At 35.9% G+C, this 17,647-nt stretch overlaps 1 protein-coding gene across 5 annotated transcripts in view; it reads left to right on the forward strand.

Moving 5' to 3' along the window:
* The window catches only part of LOC123530824 (SWI/SNF-related matrix-associated actin-dependent regulator of chromatin subfamily A-like protein 1), a 43,321-nt gene that overhangs the window by 17,693 nt on the left and 7,981 nt on the right, over positions 1–17,647 (forward strand). For all 5 annotated transcript variants that reach the window (XM_053518757.1, XM_053518759.1, XM_053518756.1 and 2 more), the window contains 6 exons: positions 227–292; positions 760–897; positions 7,757–7,836; positions 11,900–12,032; positions 13,569–13,639; positions 16,242–16,341. In XM_053518757.1, coding sequence (XP_053374732.1) covers positions 227–292; positions 760–897; positions 7,757–7,836; positions 11,900–12,032; positions 13,569–13,639; positions 16,242–16,341 — 588 coding nt within the window. The remainder of the gene's footprint in view (positions 1–226; positions 293–759; positions 898–7,756; positions 7,837–11,899; positions 12,033–13,568; positions 13,640–16,241; positions 16,342–17,647) is intronic.

Here is a 17,647-nt window from a genome sequence, read left to right on the forward strand (position 1 = left end):
CTTGACCTACTGACCTACTTTCTTGTTTTTTAAGATACAGCCTTGAAATTTTGATGCCATACACAGTTTTGCACAGAAATGGTAAAACTGAATTTCATTGACCATGAATGTGACCTACTGACTTTCTTAATATTTTATCATCAGTTTGACATTTGAAACATGTAGCTCATATTACTCAGGTGGGCGATCCAGGGTCATCATGACCCTCTTGTTTTTCTTTTACCAGGATGAATCACACTTACTAAAGAACTACAAAACAGCAAGATGTAAGGCTGCAATTCCTTTATTACAGGTTAGTAAGTAAGATTTGGTCTGTATTTTAGAATGGGAGGTATATCTGTGTGGCACAGATTTCAGTTGTTGACAAAATCAGAGACTGACTGTAAAGTTACTTATATTCAGTTATCATGTTACCTACCTTTAGCTAGAGGTTTGCCAAGACTTCAGTTAATTACTTGTTAATAAGGATGCCATTTGTCAGTCTTGTATATGGTAATGATTGTCCTTGCTTAAAATTATACATAGAGGACCAACTGTAGTCTTCCTCTGTTAACAAACTTTGATGTGATAATAGCCAAAATATGAAATAAAATTTTGTCGGAGAGCTGCTGTGTAGATGATAGGGTGTTAACTTTGAACTGAAAGTAATCTGGCTTGAATTGTGTTTATAAGCTATAGTTGTAGTTAACATAAAAAGGCTAAAGAAGTCTAGTGAAATTTACAGTGATTAGTTTGAGCATTATGATTTTTACTTGTCAGAATGCAAGGCGTGTATTGTTGCTGAGTGGGACCCCAGCTCTGTCACGGCCGTCTGAACTTTTCACACAGATTGATGCTGTTTGTCCATTCCTCTTCAAATTCCATGATTTTGGTGTGAGATACTGTGCAGGAACTAAGGTTTGTTTATGTAAATTAATAAAAAATTATTTTGCCTAAAAATAATTACTTTTATTTTTTCCCGAAATTTATAGCTATCTCGTTGCTAGGTGTGTTAGCTATAAACTATCGTCGTTGTCAAGTAATCCAGTTTTCTAGTTCCTTGTCTAAACATAACAGATTAATGATAAACGCCTATTCGTCAGGGAACCACTCGAGCGTTATATTAAATCGAGAGCACGTGCAATCTTCTCAGTTGAACTAAAGGTGTATTGGCTAGCGCTTCAGATCGATGTTAAATTGAATAGCCATGCCACGTGGTCGATGCAGAGCACGCCAGAAAGGTAGAGGCGAGCCAGCCTGTCGAGATAATTATGAAGGGAAGGAAATGAAAGGCGAACTAGACGGCGGATTTGCCAGAAATTCCAGGCATCAGACAAAATGCCGGTAGGTTTGTTATTGATTTCGAACAAATTTTGAAGGGTCCGCAATTAATTCTGCAGTTTGGTAATGACAGTACTAACGTCAGTAAATAGTTATACACAGTTAATGTCTTCCCGTTAACATCTATGCACCGATTATGAATTGTGTATTGTATTAACTGTAAACTTAATACGGGGTGTGGCGACCCTATTTCTCATAATTTTACAGATTCGAACCAAAGCAATAATGTTGCTAGTTCAGTCAACTATCGTAATAGTTTCTTGATTCCGACAGGCAGTGGTACTTTCAATACACGAGATTCACATAGGGCATTTCCGTTTTATTACTGGTAAGGTGCTCGCAAAGTAAATAGTAACATCGGTGACGTCACATTTCATAAGACAGTGACACTGTTGTGCTCATTTACTTCCCGCAATTTAAATAGCAAATTTTTGGAGTGTTTTACGTTAACGTCCCCTTTATGGGACCGTCGAATAGTTTACTATTGCAAGGGTATAGTATACGGATTAAGATCGGATGTGTTGTGGAAACCAGAAAGATTGTAAGGAAAAATATTTATACAAGGACGCAACTGTAAGATATTTAAGTAGTATTAATTACGACCCTCACTTTGCGATAAGTTTTACATGACCAGGAGAATCTGTCGGCATGCAAACGCAGGCATCAGCACCTGTTAACGTTGGATCAGGTTAGGTCATTTAACTCTTTCGATATCATAAACAAATATCACTAACAAATTCACTGGTTCAATATTAGACTTAGATGTACTTACATTTTCTTCCGATTGGTTTCGGTAATGACCTTCAAATACACTGCACGGGAACACGTGCATCCACAGAATCGAAAATTTAAGATCCACAATATTTAATCCAAAATAAATGAAGATGTTGAACTTGCTAGGTTGTATAATACAGGTATAATATACATGTCAGGTGGGTAATTTAGGCCCTTCCTTTGATAAATGTGTTTTCGCAACATTATCTGAAGACTTATTTATTAAATCTCTTTTCAGCATAGTTTGTCAAGTATAGAGGAATAATTTTCTTATGCTGGGAAACAAAATATGATTGAAATTTAACTAAACACACCGACGTACATATATATCGCTACATTAATTCATGCAATGCACATTGTCTTCGCTTAATATGTCACTGTCAATTTTGAACTAAATTCTTGTGTGCCTCATGTATTTTTCATGCAAATCATGTAGAGTTGTCATCACAGATTACAAAGAGTACCGTTACTTTGTAGTGCATCTTTGAAATAGAGTGAGGCATGTTGTTGATAAATTTTATGTAACTCGTCCACTGTTATTTTAGGCTAAATGCTCGCAAACGTTTTACAAAAAAAAAAAAAAAAAAAAAAAAAAAAAAAAAAAAAAAAAAATCGAGTGGTCTATTATGAAAATAAGATTCAAACGTTTTTAAACAGTATTATTTGGGCAGTTTGTTCTTTGTTTGGTGTTCAGGATTGTTAATTGTTGCACTACTACGTTTGTTAATCTGGTGAGGAAATTCTGTTTCGCTGAAGCTCAACTTTCCGTACATTAAATTTGAAACGATTGTTACGTTTCCCGAAACACATTGTTACTTGAATTTTTCGAAGAAACGGGGTCAGAATCGTGATGTCTGTCAATTTAGAGGCTGAAAAACAATAGATATTTTGTTATTTTCCATACAGAACCGGATTCTATTATATTATTATAGATTCTATTGTTACCAGAGTAAAATAAGATATCACGGAAACTTTGTTAATTCAAGTTGCGGCCTCAAAATTTATTATTATTTTTTTTACACCATTCTAAACTTTTAAAACTAAAGAGAAATCAATTGAATTTATACATGTATATGTGGCTAGCTTTCCTATGATATTTTATTGGTTGTCATTAATTCTTAATAGTATTTAGTTAGAGCTGTTCGTATTTATTTCTAAGGGCGCTGGTGTCAGTTAACATGACATTTTAAAATGGCGTGACATTGCAAATAACAATAGATAGAACTGTTTTACATTTTCTTTCCCATTATATAGTGTCACGTTTTTGTTTGGTGTTAGAAGCTAACTAATATAATATTAGGTCATCATAGTTGTAAATATGTAGCGTTAAGATATACTGCCAATATTTAGCCGAATCCAATATCACAGATCATATTAATGGTTCTTAAAATTTTGGAAGTCATCATATTGTATTACAACACTCTTGACTGATGATTTTATCATTGGAGTATGTATGTGTAGTGAGCAAAACTTCAGAGCTGGTTATCATGGGATTTGGTTGAAATCTGTAACAAACTACCAGTCGTTTGTTACGTTATGTATGAATGAAAATTTTTTGGTTGTCTTCATTTTTCTCCTGTTCCAGTAAGTGAATTCTCTTCGAATAGCTCATGTAGCACTATATCATGTTAACGAAATTCTGTAGTTTTTTGACCTTAGCCCGGAACCAGGATTTCATAAATTAGTGTTGGTTTGTTATATAAATTATTAAAGTCGGATTTTTAATATTTCAGTAAAAAATTTCTTTGACAATCAAAGCCGAAATTATTTACTGAAGACAGATAATGTTAACGTCATTATGTATTACATTTACAAAAATAAGGTTGAAATTGTGTTTTCGTGTAAGTTGAATATCTGGACATATTTCATGCTGTATAGCGCAATCAATTTATAGAACGATTACGTATTTATAAGTAGAAAGCGATAGCGAAACATGGGTCTTCATAGTAAAGTATGGTTTTCTTTTAATATACGATTCGACAGAAGTACAACTACTTTAACACGGTTATTGATAAATATATCGACCTAGTTCCGCAGTAGATCTATTCATTTATAAATACATGTATAATTGCACGACAATTTTTAGAGATGTGTGACCCATCCGCTAGCTTCGGTATTTTACCGCAGTATTATTATAAATTAATAGTGCAGACATGCCTTGATATATAAATCCCACATGGTAACTTAAACGATAAAATGTTTGATAATTATGATTTTCTTCATTAAAACGTTTCAATACAGAAAACATTTCAGTATGCGCTTAACTTTTTTCATTGACAATCTTCTTGAGTTCAACGATGCATGAGAACCATAACAAGCAAACGATAATACAATGTATAAATATGCAGTCGTTTTAATTAGTATCAAGTTGATCTATACTATGTTTAAATTGGTACCGTAGTGTATTGGATTGTGTTGTCATGCACGACCCGATTGAGGCCTGGTAAACTCATTGAAAAGCTAACCAAAATGCAGTAACAACATAATGCTTGTGGATAAAAGGGATAATGCTTGCGGATAAAAGGGATAATGGTCTTTCTGGATATTGATGTATAGCCTTGAAGGGGTACATATCAACATGGTTGGAACTGAATTTTAATTGAATTACATTAGGACATAAATCTTAAGATAAAACGTGTATTCAAACAAATATATTTTAGGTAAGCATTTAAGTTAGTTATTTCTTTCAAAGATAGAACTATAGATTATCATCATGATGATGAACAAAGGATCCGAATCACTCAAGACGATAATCCTTCTGCTCCTTGTTTCATACATTGGCAAAACGTGATCAACTGATGTTGGTGGGATTTGCTCTACTTGTCTTTCAAATAGCCTATCCGATTATGTTATAGTTATATGGATGAACCAGTTTGGTTTTAAAGAACAAATATAATTGTTGTAAAGCTGAGATAGTATTTTTTAGAATTTAAGAAATCGTTGCACAGAATTTTTGGGGGATAAATTTTGGCAAATTTATTGTGGCCTGGAAAAATTCTGTCGACCGTGGGGGCGATCGGGCGTGCTTTGGGACGTTTTGATGGTACGGATGTTACGGTGTATATTAAAGGTATTGCTCTAGTGCCTTGGCAATATCTGACTAGCCTTGCTTAAATGTATCATAGCCTTGCTGATGTCATAGCCTTGCTCATCATATAGTATTTGCCTCGCTTAGAATTACAGTACGTTGCCTTGCTCCATTGGTCCGCTAAATGTTCCTCATTACTTTGCAGGTAACGTCGAGTTATGGGGAATATTTAATTTACTGTGGTGTACTGTAGCCTTGCTCATTATAGTATTTGCCTTACTTAGAAGTACAGTACGTTGCCTTGCTCCGCTAAATATTGTGGTGTACTGTAGCCTTGCTCGTTGCTTAGAATTACAGTACGTTGCCTTGCTCCGTTGGTCCGCTAAATATTGTTGTGTACTGTAGCCTTGCTCGTTGCTTAGAACCACAGTACGTTGCCTTGCTCCGTTGGTCCGCTAAATATTCCTCATTGCTTTGCAGGTAACGTCGAGTTTTGGGGGATGTTTAATTTACTGTGGTGTACTGTGGTATCCCTTGCGTCCGTGTGGCGCTGCTTGTTGCTCTACAGGTAACGTGGAGCAATGACGTGGTGCTTTACGAGTACGTCTGGTTTCCTCCCGGTCGACTGGTTTTTCAAATAGCTTTCATTGGAGTGGCCATACTCTGCCAAAATATTGATAATAACTTTTATATTGAAAGGAATATTTCATAGGTTGAATTAGCACTGTTTACAGTATCTTACGCGCCGGTAATTGAAATATGTGACTGTATTCATATCTGAAATGTACAAATAAACATGTAAAAATGTGAATGTTACTTGTCTTCTGGTTATAATTTCGGGTAATAAAATAATTTGAAAACATTACATTGAAAACATTATAAATAGGAAACAAATTTTGATTTGGAAATTTTAAATTAGCATCTGTGGTATGTGTTACCATTGCATTGTTGACAAAAATATCACTTTTGATAGGTATACAGCAGTACAAGAAAAGAAATAAGATAAACAGTTTTTTGAATGAGCATCGCTTTTATGTCATACGAGGGGTGATTGAAAAGTTTTGCAACTGCCGTAAAATCTCGAAATCCACGTGCAATACATGCACCAACCTTGCGTGTATTTGTAATTCAAACATTTATCTATTGATGTGTAAAATTTCACTCATGTGTATTGTACATGTTACGAGAACGAGCGAATTGAAAATCTCTACTCGGTGACACTGTGTTAAAAATGCCTGGATTTAGAAGTAGTAAATGGCTAGAAATTCGGACCTACATTAAAGCAAGGAGTCATTTGGGTTTAAGTGCAAGGGATCTTTTTGCTGAAATTTGTGACATATATGGACACTATGAAGTGTCTTACAGCACTGTTACCAGGTGGATATCCCATTTTAAATTGGGTCGGGAGCAGTTGCAAGATTTACCAAGGAGTGGGCGGCCAAAGTCTGTGACCACCGACAAATACGTCAAAAAAATAAAACAACTTTTAGAGAAAGATGCTAGATTAACTTTGCGAGAACTAGCTCGTCTTACGGGGATATCATCGGAACGAGTTTATTCTGTTCTAAAGGAAAAGCTCAAAGTTACAAAGATTTCTGCTCGTTGGATCCCTCATTTGCTGACACCACAGCAGAAACGGGAGCGCGTTAAAAAGGCCAAGTCACTACTGAAGCTGTACTCAAAATGTAAAGGTAATGCGTTCTCTGAATTGGTAACGGGTGACGAAACATGGGTACATTATTTTGAACCTCGGCGAAAGTGTTCAAATCGTGTTTGGGCAACAAAACATTCAAAGAGACCCGTAATTGCCAAGAGAATTGCAACAGTGCGCAAGTTTTTATATTGCGTTTTCTTCAACTGTAAAGGGCCTGTCATCCAAGTTCCTGTGCCTAAAGGAAGAACTGTCAATGCTAAATTCTATAGAAAAGTGGTTTTGACAGAGCTTGATCGTTACTTTAAAAAACGCCGACCAAGAAAGGGTATGCGGAACATTTCACTGCTACATGACAATGCTTCCAGCCACAAAGCCCAACTTGTGAAGGATTTCCTGGCAGAAAGGAAGGTGCGAGTGTTAGACCATCCTGCTTATTCCCCGGACCTGGCCCCGTGCGATTATTTTTTGTTCCTGAGACTGAAATCTGAACTTGCTGGTAGACGCTATGACTCTCGAAACGGCCTAGGGGCAGCAATTTATCAGTGCCTTAAGGGTATACCTATTGAGGACTATCAAAAATGTTTTCAAAATTGGATTAAACGCTTGAAACTTTGTGTGAAGGTAAAAGGAGATTACTTTGAGGGAATGAAATCCTAAAGTTGTTGATTTGACTGCTAATTAAAGAAATAGAAGGTGGGTTGCAAAACTTTTCAATCACCCCTCGTATGAAATAAAAAGAACATGTAAATTTACAAAAACATAAAAGATAAAATTCACAGGTTACAGATAGATTTTTTTCTCAAACCTTGTATTCATAGAAGATTTGATAAGGCTGCTCTAAATTTTACACTTTACAAAGCACCTTCTCTAATTGATACGCGAGAAAGAATTCAAACTTTACATATTTATGAACTGATGTTCCCATGTATATCTATCAAAACATTCAAGTAGATAACTTTTGAAGCATTGTTATATTCCAGTTACCATGGGGATGGGATTACTCTGGTTCCTCCAACATGGAAGAGTTACAGATACTTCTAGAGGAAAAAATAATGATAAGGTAATAAAATATTTCTGCGTATAAATTACTTTGATGTAAAAAGTGTAAATGTACCTTGGTAATAAAGAAACCCTTGATTAGTGAATAAAACGTCTGAAATCCAGTAGAACCTACCGCAAGTGTGATATTTAATTTTCCAGCATCAGGACAATACTGAAAACAGTACCTGTTAACAGCATCACCTATCACAGACCAGTTGTACAGGTATCACTTGCAACAGGGAGTCGAACCTAGGTCCCTAGGGTTTTGGTCTAACTTTCTTAACACTGACTCAAATGATATGGTAAGGAGAATGAGGGTACATATTTTCTGTTTACTATAGCTTGAAACCTTTAAAATGCTGGTATTAAAAGATATTTAAAAGTAGTTTGAAATTAGTGGACCTTCTCCTGAAATTAAAGACTTTCCATAGACTTTATCCGGTACATATTATTTTTTGAGCACACCTGTACTTCGCTCACCATGGGCTAGAAATACTGGTTAATGGTCCATTATCCTGTGTCACCATTTTAACTTAAACATACCTGAACACACGTCTGGTTGGAATTACACCAAACTTGGTCTGTAGTATCCTGGCATGGACTTCTCTCAAGTTTATTCAGAGCTTAAAATAGAAAAACTTTGACTTCCTCTCATGATCACATGATCGATCTTCATGAAACATAGTAGCATCATTGCATGATCCTCTCTCAAAGTTGTTCAACTGGATCATTTAAAACTAGAAAAACCTTCAAACATTTTCTTCTTATGAAATATTTGATGGGTTTTCACCAAGTATGGTCTGTAGCATCCTTGTATATACCTCTTATTTCTTGAAATGGTTATGCTAAAAATAGAAAAACCTTTAAACAATCTCCCTCATGTTTGTCCCAGTTGTTCTGCTTGGCCCTTTATAGAGGATAATTTATTCTCATGAACCGCATCATGGGTCTTACAAAACTCAAATTTGGACCCTCAGTCAGATTTTATAAAATGGCTTTGCTTGGCTCCTATTAGGGACCACACTAGATGGAAATAGAAATAAACAAATTCTTTGGAAAATATTACACCAAACTTACTAGTCTGTAGCATCCTTTGATAGTCGTCCCTTTTGTTCAGATGGTTCCACTTAGTCACTTTTAGGGGCCCCAAGAACTAGAAAATAGAAGAAACAACTTAAATTACTTCTTCTTGTGAAACTGTTGATTGATCTTCATAAGTAAAATTGTTGCATTTTATGACACAGTTTGTCATGACATATATTTAAGGTGAAAAGGTCAGGATCAGGTGTGAATCTTTAGAGCCATTAGGGCCCTCATGTTGTTTGTACTTTCAGAGGAAATTTTGTCATTAACAATTAGACTTGATATTTCATGCGAAACTGTCAAAAGGCAAAAAGGTATTCAGCACTGCATTAACACAAGCTGGATTACTTATTGGTGGATATTATCTTTTTAGCTCACCTGAACGAAAGGTTTAGGGTGAGCTATATGGTCTGGCGTCCATCCACATTTTTAGCTCGACTATTCAAAGAATAGTCTAGCTATTCTACTCACCCTGGTGTCGGCGTCGGCGTCACACCTTGGTTAAGTTTTTGTATGCAAGTACATACAGCTATCATTTAAAGGCTTATAGCTTTGAAACTTATTTATTCTTTTTCTAGGTCAATTACCAACCTCACTGGGTCAAGTTCCATAACTCTAACATGTATTTTGAGCAAATTATGCCCCCTTTTGGACTTAGAAAATTTTGGTTAAAGTTTTACATGCAAGTTACTATCTCCAAAACTAATGCAGATATTGAATTGAAACTTCACATGTGTCTTTGGGGTTATAAAACTAGTTGATAGCACCAAGTCCCATAACTCTGACCTTCATTTTGGCCAAATTATGCCCCCTTTTGGACTTAGAAAATTCTGGTTAAAGTTTTGCGTGCAAGTACATACAGCTATAACTAAAAGGCATATAGATTTGAAACTTATTTTTTCTTTTTCTAGATCAATTACCTACCTCACTGGGTCAAGTCCCATAACTCTGACATGTATTTTGAGTAAATTATGCCCCCTTTTGGACTTAGAAAATCCTGGTTAAAGTTTTACATGCAAGTTACTATCTCCAAAACTAATGCAGATATTGAATTGAAACTTTACATGTGTCTTCGGGGTTATAAAACTAGTTGATAGCACCAAGTCACATAACTCTGACCTTCATTTTGGCCAAATTATGCCCCCTTTTGGACTTAGAAAATTCTGGTTAAAGTTTTGCGTGCAAGTACATACAGCTATTACTAAAAGGCATATAGATTTGAAACTTATTTTTTCTTTTTCTAGATCAATTACCTACCTCTCTGGGACAAGTCCCATAACTCTGACATGTATTTTGGGCAAATTATGCCCCCTTTTGGACTTAGAAAATCCTGGTTAAAGTTTTACATGCAAGTTACTATCTCCAAAACTAATATAGATATTAAATTGAAACTTCACATGTGTCTTCGGGGTTATAAAACTAGTTGATAGAATCAAGTCCCATAACTCTGACATGTATTTTGGGCAAATTATGCCCCCTTTTGGACTTAGAAAATTCTGGTTAAAGTTTTGCGTGCAAGTACATACAGCTATTACCAAAAGGCATATAGCTTTGAATCTTATTTATTCCTTTTCTCAGTCAATAACCAGCCTCACTAGGTCAAGTTCCATAACTCTTAACATGTATTTTGAACAAATTATGCCCCCATTTGGACTTAGAAAATTCTGGTTAAAGTTTACATGCAAGTTACTATCTCCAAAACTAATGCAGATATTGAATTTAAACCTAACATGTTTCTTCGGGGTTATAAAACTAGTTGATAGCATCAAGTCCCATAACTCTGATATGTATTTTGGTCAAATTATGTCCCCTTTCGAACTTAAACTCTTTTGATATTTAACATTTTGGGTAATAATTTCCTGCTTCTGTGACAATATTTCGAATAGTCGAGCTTGGCTGTCTTACGGACAGCTCTTGTTACTTAAACATCTTCTCCTCTGAAACTACTGGTCAGAATAATGCCAGATTTGGTCTTTAGCATCAGGGTGAGGTCCTCTATCAAATGTATTCAAATGGGGGCACTTGGGCCCCTTTTAGGGGCCTCTAGAGCTAAAAATAGAAAAACCTTTAAACAACTTCTTCTCATGAACTGCTTGATTGAACTTCATCAAACTTGCTCTGTAGCATTATTATAAGGTCCTCTTCCAAATTTGTTCAAATGGAGGCACTTGGCCCCGTTTAGGGGCCACTAGAACTAAAAATAGAAAAACCTTTAAACAACTTCTTCTCATGAACTGCTCGATGGAACTTCATCAGACTTGGTCTGTAGCATTATTATACGGTCCTCTTCCAAATTTGTTCAAATGGGGGCACTTAGCCCCTTTTAGGGGCCACTAGAACTAAAAACAGAAAAACCTTGAAACGACTTCTTCTCATGAACCACTTGATGGATCTTCATCAAACTTGGTCTGTAGCATTACTATAAAGTTCTCTCCCAAATTTATTCAAATGGGGGCACTTGGCCCCTTTTAGGGGCTGCTAGAGCTGAAAATAGAAATACCTTTAAACGACTTCTTCTCATGAACCGCTTGAAGGATCTTCATCAAACTTGGTCTTTAGCATCATTATAAGGTTCTCTCACAAATTTGTTCAAACGGGGGCACTTGGCCCCTTTTAGGGGCCGCTAGAGCTAAAAAAGAAATACTTTTAAGTCTTTTTTTAATTTAAAAAATTTTTTTAAAAATTTAATTCTTTATTAAATTTAATACTTTGTCACAAGCAAGATCTAATTAGGTCAGAGTCGGCCTCAGGTGAGCGACTTAGGCCCATTTAGGCCTCTTGTTTGAGAAAGTGAAACTTAAAGTTGGCCAAAATTTGCTATAATATGATGTAAAACCCATGTTGCAAGGGGATGTAGCCTTAGTTTGTTTGACTGTTACATTACCAGTTATATATTCGCAAAGAAAGAATTGTGATAGTAGGTTAGATTGAAGATTCAAAGTGATAAAACGGTAACACTACTAATTTTAAGTGATATAAATGTTATCTTTTCTACACAGACGTTTAAAAAAAGATGTACTAACAGAACTGCCAGATAAAATACGTCAGATGATTCTGCTGGATCCAAGCTCTATTAAAATCAGTAAAGATTTGAAATCAGCATCTGAAGTTATGGCCAGTGGAAACTTGAAGGTGAGACAAAATAGACTTGTAAAATGAATCGAAGATGATTTTCATTGAAACTAGGTGACATGTAATGACAGTTGACAGTATTCTCTGTATGCAACTTTGGCGTTAAAGGAGCCTTTTTTGTACCCCCCCCGCCCCGACAACAAAGTTGTAAGTGTCTTATGCCCACCATCCCTGCTCATCCCCTTGACACAATTTAATGAAACTTCACACAAGTGATCAGTAATAACAGTAGTTGTTAGTTGTGCATGGGGCATGTTTGGTTCTTTCAGAAAAAAAATTGCAGAGTTATGGGACTTTGTTTTTTGTTACTATACTATATACATAGACACAATCTTGTGCGCACCATCTCTCCCCATCCCCTTGACACAATTTAATGAAACTTCACACAAGTGATCAGTAACAACAGTAGTTGTGTATGGGGCATGTTAGGTTCTTTCAGAAAAAAAATTTGCAGAGTTACGGGACTTTGTTTTTTGTTACTATACTATATACATAGACACAATCTTGTGCACACCATCTCTCCTCATCCCCTTGACACAGTTTAATGAAACTTCATACAAGTGATCAGTAACAACAGAGAAAAACAAAAATTTGCAGAGTTACGGGACTTTGTTTTTTGTTACTATATTATATACATAGACACAATCTTGTGCGCACCATCTCTCCTCATCCCCTTGACACAATTTAATAATACTTCACACAAGTGATCAGTAACAACAGTAGTTGTGCATGGGGCATGTTAGGTTCTTTCAACAACAAAAATTGCAGAGTTATTAGACTTTGTTTCTTGTTAACATACTATGTACATACAGTCTGCATATGCAATCTTGTGCGCGCCTAATCTTCCGAAACCCTTGCACACAATTTAATGAAACTTCACACAAGTGATTTGTACCAACCCTAGTTGTGCATGGTGCATGTTACGTTCTTTTAGATAAATATTCTGCATAGTTATGGGACTTTGTTTTTCGTTACTACACTGTATACATACAGTCTATATACATACAGTCCACATAATTATGCAATCTTGTGTGCGTCAAATTGCAATGTACTGTGTCAGTGCATGCGGAGTGGGATGGGGGGGGGGTACATTCATCACCTTTAGTGATAGCTCTAGTTAGGTTTTAGTTCATAGAATTTGAATGACTTGCCCCACACCAATTGAGGCTCAATGGGTGTGTTGAATTCTTCATGTGAGGAAGCCATCCAGCAGGCTTACGGAAGATGGGTGGTTCTACCCATGTGCTTGCCTGTGATGAAACTAAGGGGCACATGGATCTTCCTCCATCAAAAGCTGGAAAGATGCCAAATGACCTATAATTGTGCTAGGTTGACATTGAACTCAACAAAAACAACAAAAAAGGCATGCCATCATCGGCATTATTTTGTTGTTATGAAAAATGAGGATTCCTAAATCACATACAGAGTCCTTACAGGTTCAATAGTGTAAATATTACGAGGATATGAAATTCAGTACTGTACATTTTGCCATTCTTTTAAACACAACATAAAGTTTTCCTGATCTTATGGTTTCAGAAAATGGAGGAGAGGGGAGCATTGTTGGAATTTTTCCATAAATCAGGATCTGCTAAGATGAAGGCCATAAAGTTAGTGATTTTTTTATCCCAAACATGTAGACTGTTAACAGGAGTCCTGTATAATTATTCAATGAGTTGAGGACAACGAAACCCCAGCTGAGGTTGGGCTTTGTGTATAAACAAGATTGTATTGAGTTGTTTTTTTAGCTCGACTTTTTGAAGAAAATGTAGAGCTATTGCACTCGCCCCGGCGTCGGCGTTGGTTAAAGTTTTTGATAAAGTCAAATATCTCTGTTACTATCAAAGCTATTGACTTGAAACTTAAAATAGATGTTTACTATCAAAGTCTACACCAGGAGAAACAATCCCCATAACTCTGATTGCATTTTGACAGAATTATGTCCCTTTTTAACTTAGAATTTTTTGTTAAAGTTTTTGATAATGTCAAATATCTCTGTTAATGTCAAAGCTGTTGACTTGGAACTTAAAATACTTATTTACCATCAAAATCTACACCAGGAGAAACAATCCTCACAACTCTGATTGAATTTTGACAGAAGTATGCCCCTTTTTAACTTAGAATTTTTTGTTAAAATTTTTGATAAAGTCAAATATCTCAGTTACTATTAAAGCTTTTGACTTGAAACTCAAAATAGTTATTTACTATCAAAGTCTACACCAGGAGACACAATTTCCATAACTCTGATTTGAATTTTGACAGAATTATGTCCCTTTTTAACTTAGAATTTTTATGCCCCCCAAGGGAGGCATATAGTTTTTGAACCGTCTGGTCTGTCAGTCTGTCCGCAATTTTCGTGTCCGGTCCATATCTGTCATCGATGGATTGATTTTCAAATAACTTGGCATGAATGTGTACCACAGTAAGACGACGTGTCGCGCGCAAGACCCAGGTCCGTAGCTCAAAGGTCAAGGTCACACTTAGACGTTAAAGGATAGTGCATTGATGGGCATGTCCGGTCCATATCTTTGTCATCGATGGATGGATTTTCAAATAACTTGGCATGCATGTGTACCACAGTAAGACGACGTGTTGCGCGCAAGACCCAGGTCTGTAGCTCAAAGGTCAAGGTCACACTTAGACGTTAAAGGATAGTGCATTGATGGGCGTGTCTGGTCCATATCTTTGTCATCGATGGATGGATTTTCAAATAACTTGGCATGAATGTGTACCACAGTAAGACGACATGTCGCACGCAAGACCCAGGTCTGTAGCTCAAAGGTCAAGGTCACACTTAGACGTTAAAGGATAGTGCATTGATGAGCGTGTCCGGTCCATATCTTTGTCATCGATGGATGGATTTTCAAATAACTTGGCATGAATGTGTACCACAGTAAGACGACATGTCGCACGCAAGACCCAGGTCCGTAGCTCAAAGGTCAAGGTCACACTTAGACATTAAAGGTCATTTTTCATGATAGTGCATTGATGGGCGTGTCCGGTCCATATCATTGTCATTCATGCATGGATTTTAAAATAACTACGCATGAATGTGTGACACAGTAAGACAACGTGTCGCGTGCAAGACCCAGCTCCATAGGTCAAAGGTCCTAAACTCTAACATCGGCCATAACTATTCATTCAAAGTGCCATCAGGGGCATGTGTCATCCTATGGAGACAGCTCTTGTTTTTAATTTTTTTTTTTGATAAAGTCAAATATCTCTGTTACTATTAAAGCTTTTGACTTGAAACTCAAAACAGTATCAAAGTCTACACCAGGAGACACAGTTCCCATAACTCTGATTTGAATTTTGACATAATTATGTCCCTTTTTAACCTGGAATTTTTTTTACTGGCAAAGCTCTAATTCAGAGTCAAGCACTGAGAAAAGTCTAGCGCGCTGTCTTATGGACAGCTCTTGTTTGGACATACATTTGTATTTCAAATCAAGGATTCTCTTATCCACAACTTAACGGTAGATTTGCACAACAGTAGAATTATGGTTTATTTCAATACTGTAACAGTAGCTGGTGTCTAGTGTGAGATAAGTGTTGCAAGATAAGATGGTGAGATTTCTCCCTATAATGGGTTTTTTTTTCTGAATGAATGATGTTTATGCATCTAGTGCAAGATATCAGTGACAATTTATTACATCATGGCTTCTTATATAGGTGGCTGGTTCTAGCTTGAGATATTGACCAGTCTGTTGTTCATGCATTTTTGGTGGGCTAAAGTAATAAACTGAGAAAAGGTCCTTGAAATTCATTTTTCATGTCATAATAAAACAGTTATTTACTAGCAAGCCTTTGTGTAAGTACATGTATATACTTGTACATGTAGTACTTGATTTTGCTGTAAACATTTCATCTGAATTTTACATTTTAAGATTATTTAAAATTAAAGATGGTAGGCAGTATAATGAGCCAAATAAGGAGCTTGTAGAATTATGTATAGACAACTTGTTTCATCCAGCACACAATTGTATGTGTCATTTTAATTAGATAACATACATAAGATGAGAGGGCCTGTTTGTAGTTCGGTTATTCTGTCAACAGTGTCTGACTTGTCTGAGATAAACATAAGGCAAAAATACTAATTAGAAACCACTTGTTGTAAGAAAGGTCATTGTACATGAATTATGTTACTGGATATATGTTCTTTGTACTGTATTTTATTACTATATTTAAAAATACTATGTAATTCAATATCAGGTCATATGTGGAGGACTTACTGGATAGTGAGAAAAAGTTCCTCATCTTTGCTCACCATGGAGATGTCCTTGACGGAATAGAGGAAACTGTGAAGGCAAAAGTGTGTATCCATTTAGGCTTTTCATTGTATTACCTTTCACATGTCTTTGTGTGCATATGCATATGCACTGGAACTATAAATACAAACATCAAGTTGGCATTACTTAATTCAGACATATAAGTGTGTAGTTAACTGAATTAAAGTTCACATTCTGAGAAGATAATTGAATGATCATTTTCTAAGAAGAGTTATTTGAACTGAGAACAGTGATCCTAGGTATAACATTTGGAAAGAATTTAGACAGCTCCGTTAAAGCTTTATTGTAGGCTTAGTTGAATTGGTACTTTCTTTTTTAAAACTATGTAGTTTTTAGCTCATCTGATTTTTTGAAAAAAAATGATGAGTTATTGTCATCACTTGAGCGGTTGTCGGCGTCGGCGGTTAAGTTTTACGTTTAGGTCAGCTTTTCTCCTAAACTATCAAAGTTATTGCTTTGAAACTTGGAATATTTGTTCACCATCATAAGCTGACCCTGTATAGCAAGAAACATAACTCCATCTTGCTTTTTGCAAGATTTATGGCCCCTTTTGTACTTAGAAAATATCAGATTTCTTGGTTAAGTTTTATGTTTAGGTCAACTTTTCTCCTAAACTATCAAAGCTATTGCTTTGAAACTTGGAATACTTGTTCACCATCATAAGCAGACCCTGTACATCAAGAAACATAACTCCCTCCATCTTGCTTTTTGCAAGATTTATGGCCCCTTTTGTACTTAGAAAATATATGATTTCTTGGTTAAGTTTTATGTTTAGGTCAACTTTTCTCCTAAACTATCAAAGCTATTGCTTTGAAACTTGGAATCTTGTTCACCATCATAAGCAGACCCTGTACATCAAGAAACATAACTCCATCTTGCTTTTTGCAAGATTTATTGCCCCTTTTGGACTTAGAAACTCAGTTTTCTTGGTTAAGTTTTATGTTTAGGTCAGCTTTTATCCTAAACTATCAAAGCTATTGCTTTGAAACTTGCAACACTTGTTCACCATCATAAGTTGACCCTGTACAGCAAGAAACATAACTCCATCCTGCTTTTTGCAAGATTTATTGCCCCTTTTGGACTTAGAAAATATCAGATTTCTTGGTTAAGTTTTATGTTTAGGTCAACTTTTTCTCTTAAACTATCAAAGCTATTGCTTTGAAACTTGCAACACTTGTTGACCATCATAAGCTGACCCTGTACAGCAAGCAACATAACTCCATCCGGCTTTTTGCAATAAATATTGCCCCTTTTGGACTTAGAAAATCATTTTCTTGGTTGAGTATTATGTTTAAGTCAACTTTTCTCATAAACTATCAAAGCTATTGC

This window comes from Mercenaria mercenaria, chromosome 11 (assembly GCF_021730395.1).
Source record: "Mercenaria mercenaria strain notata chromosome 11, MADL_Memer_1, whole genome shotgun sequence".
In the NCBI taxonomy this organism is placed as follows: domain Eukaryota; kingdom Metazoa; phylum Mollusca; class Bivalvia; order Venerida; family Veneridae; genus Mercenaria; species Mercenaria mercenaria.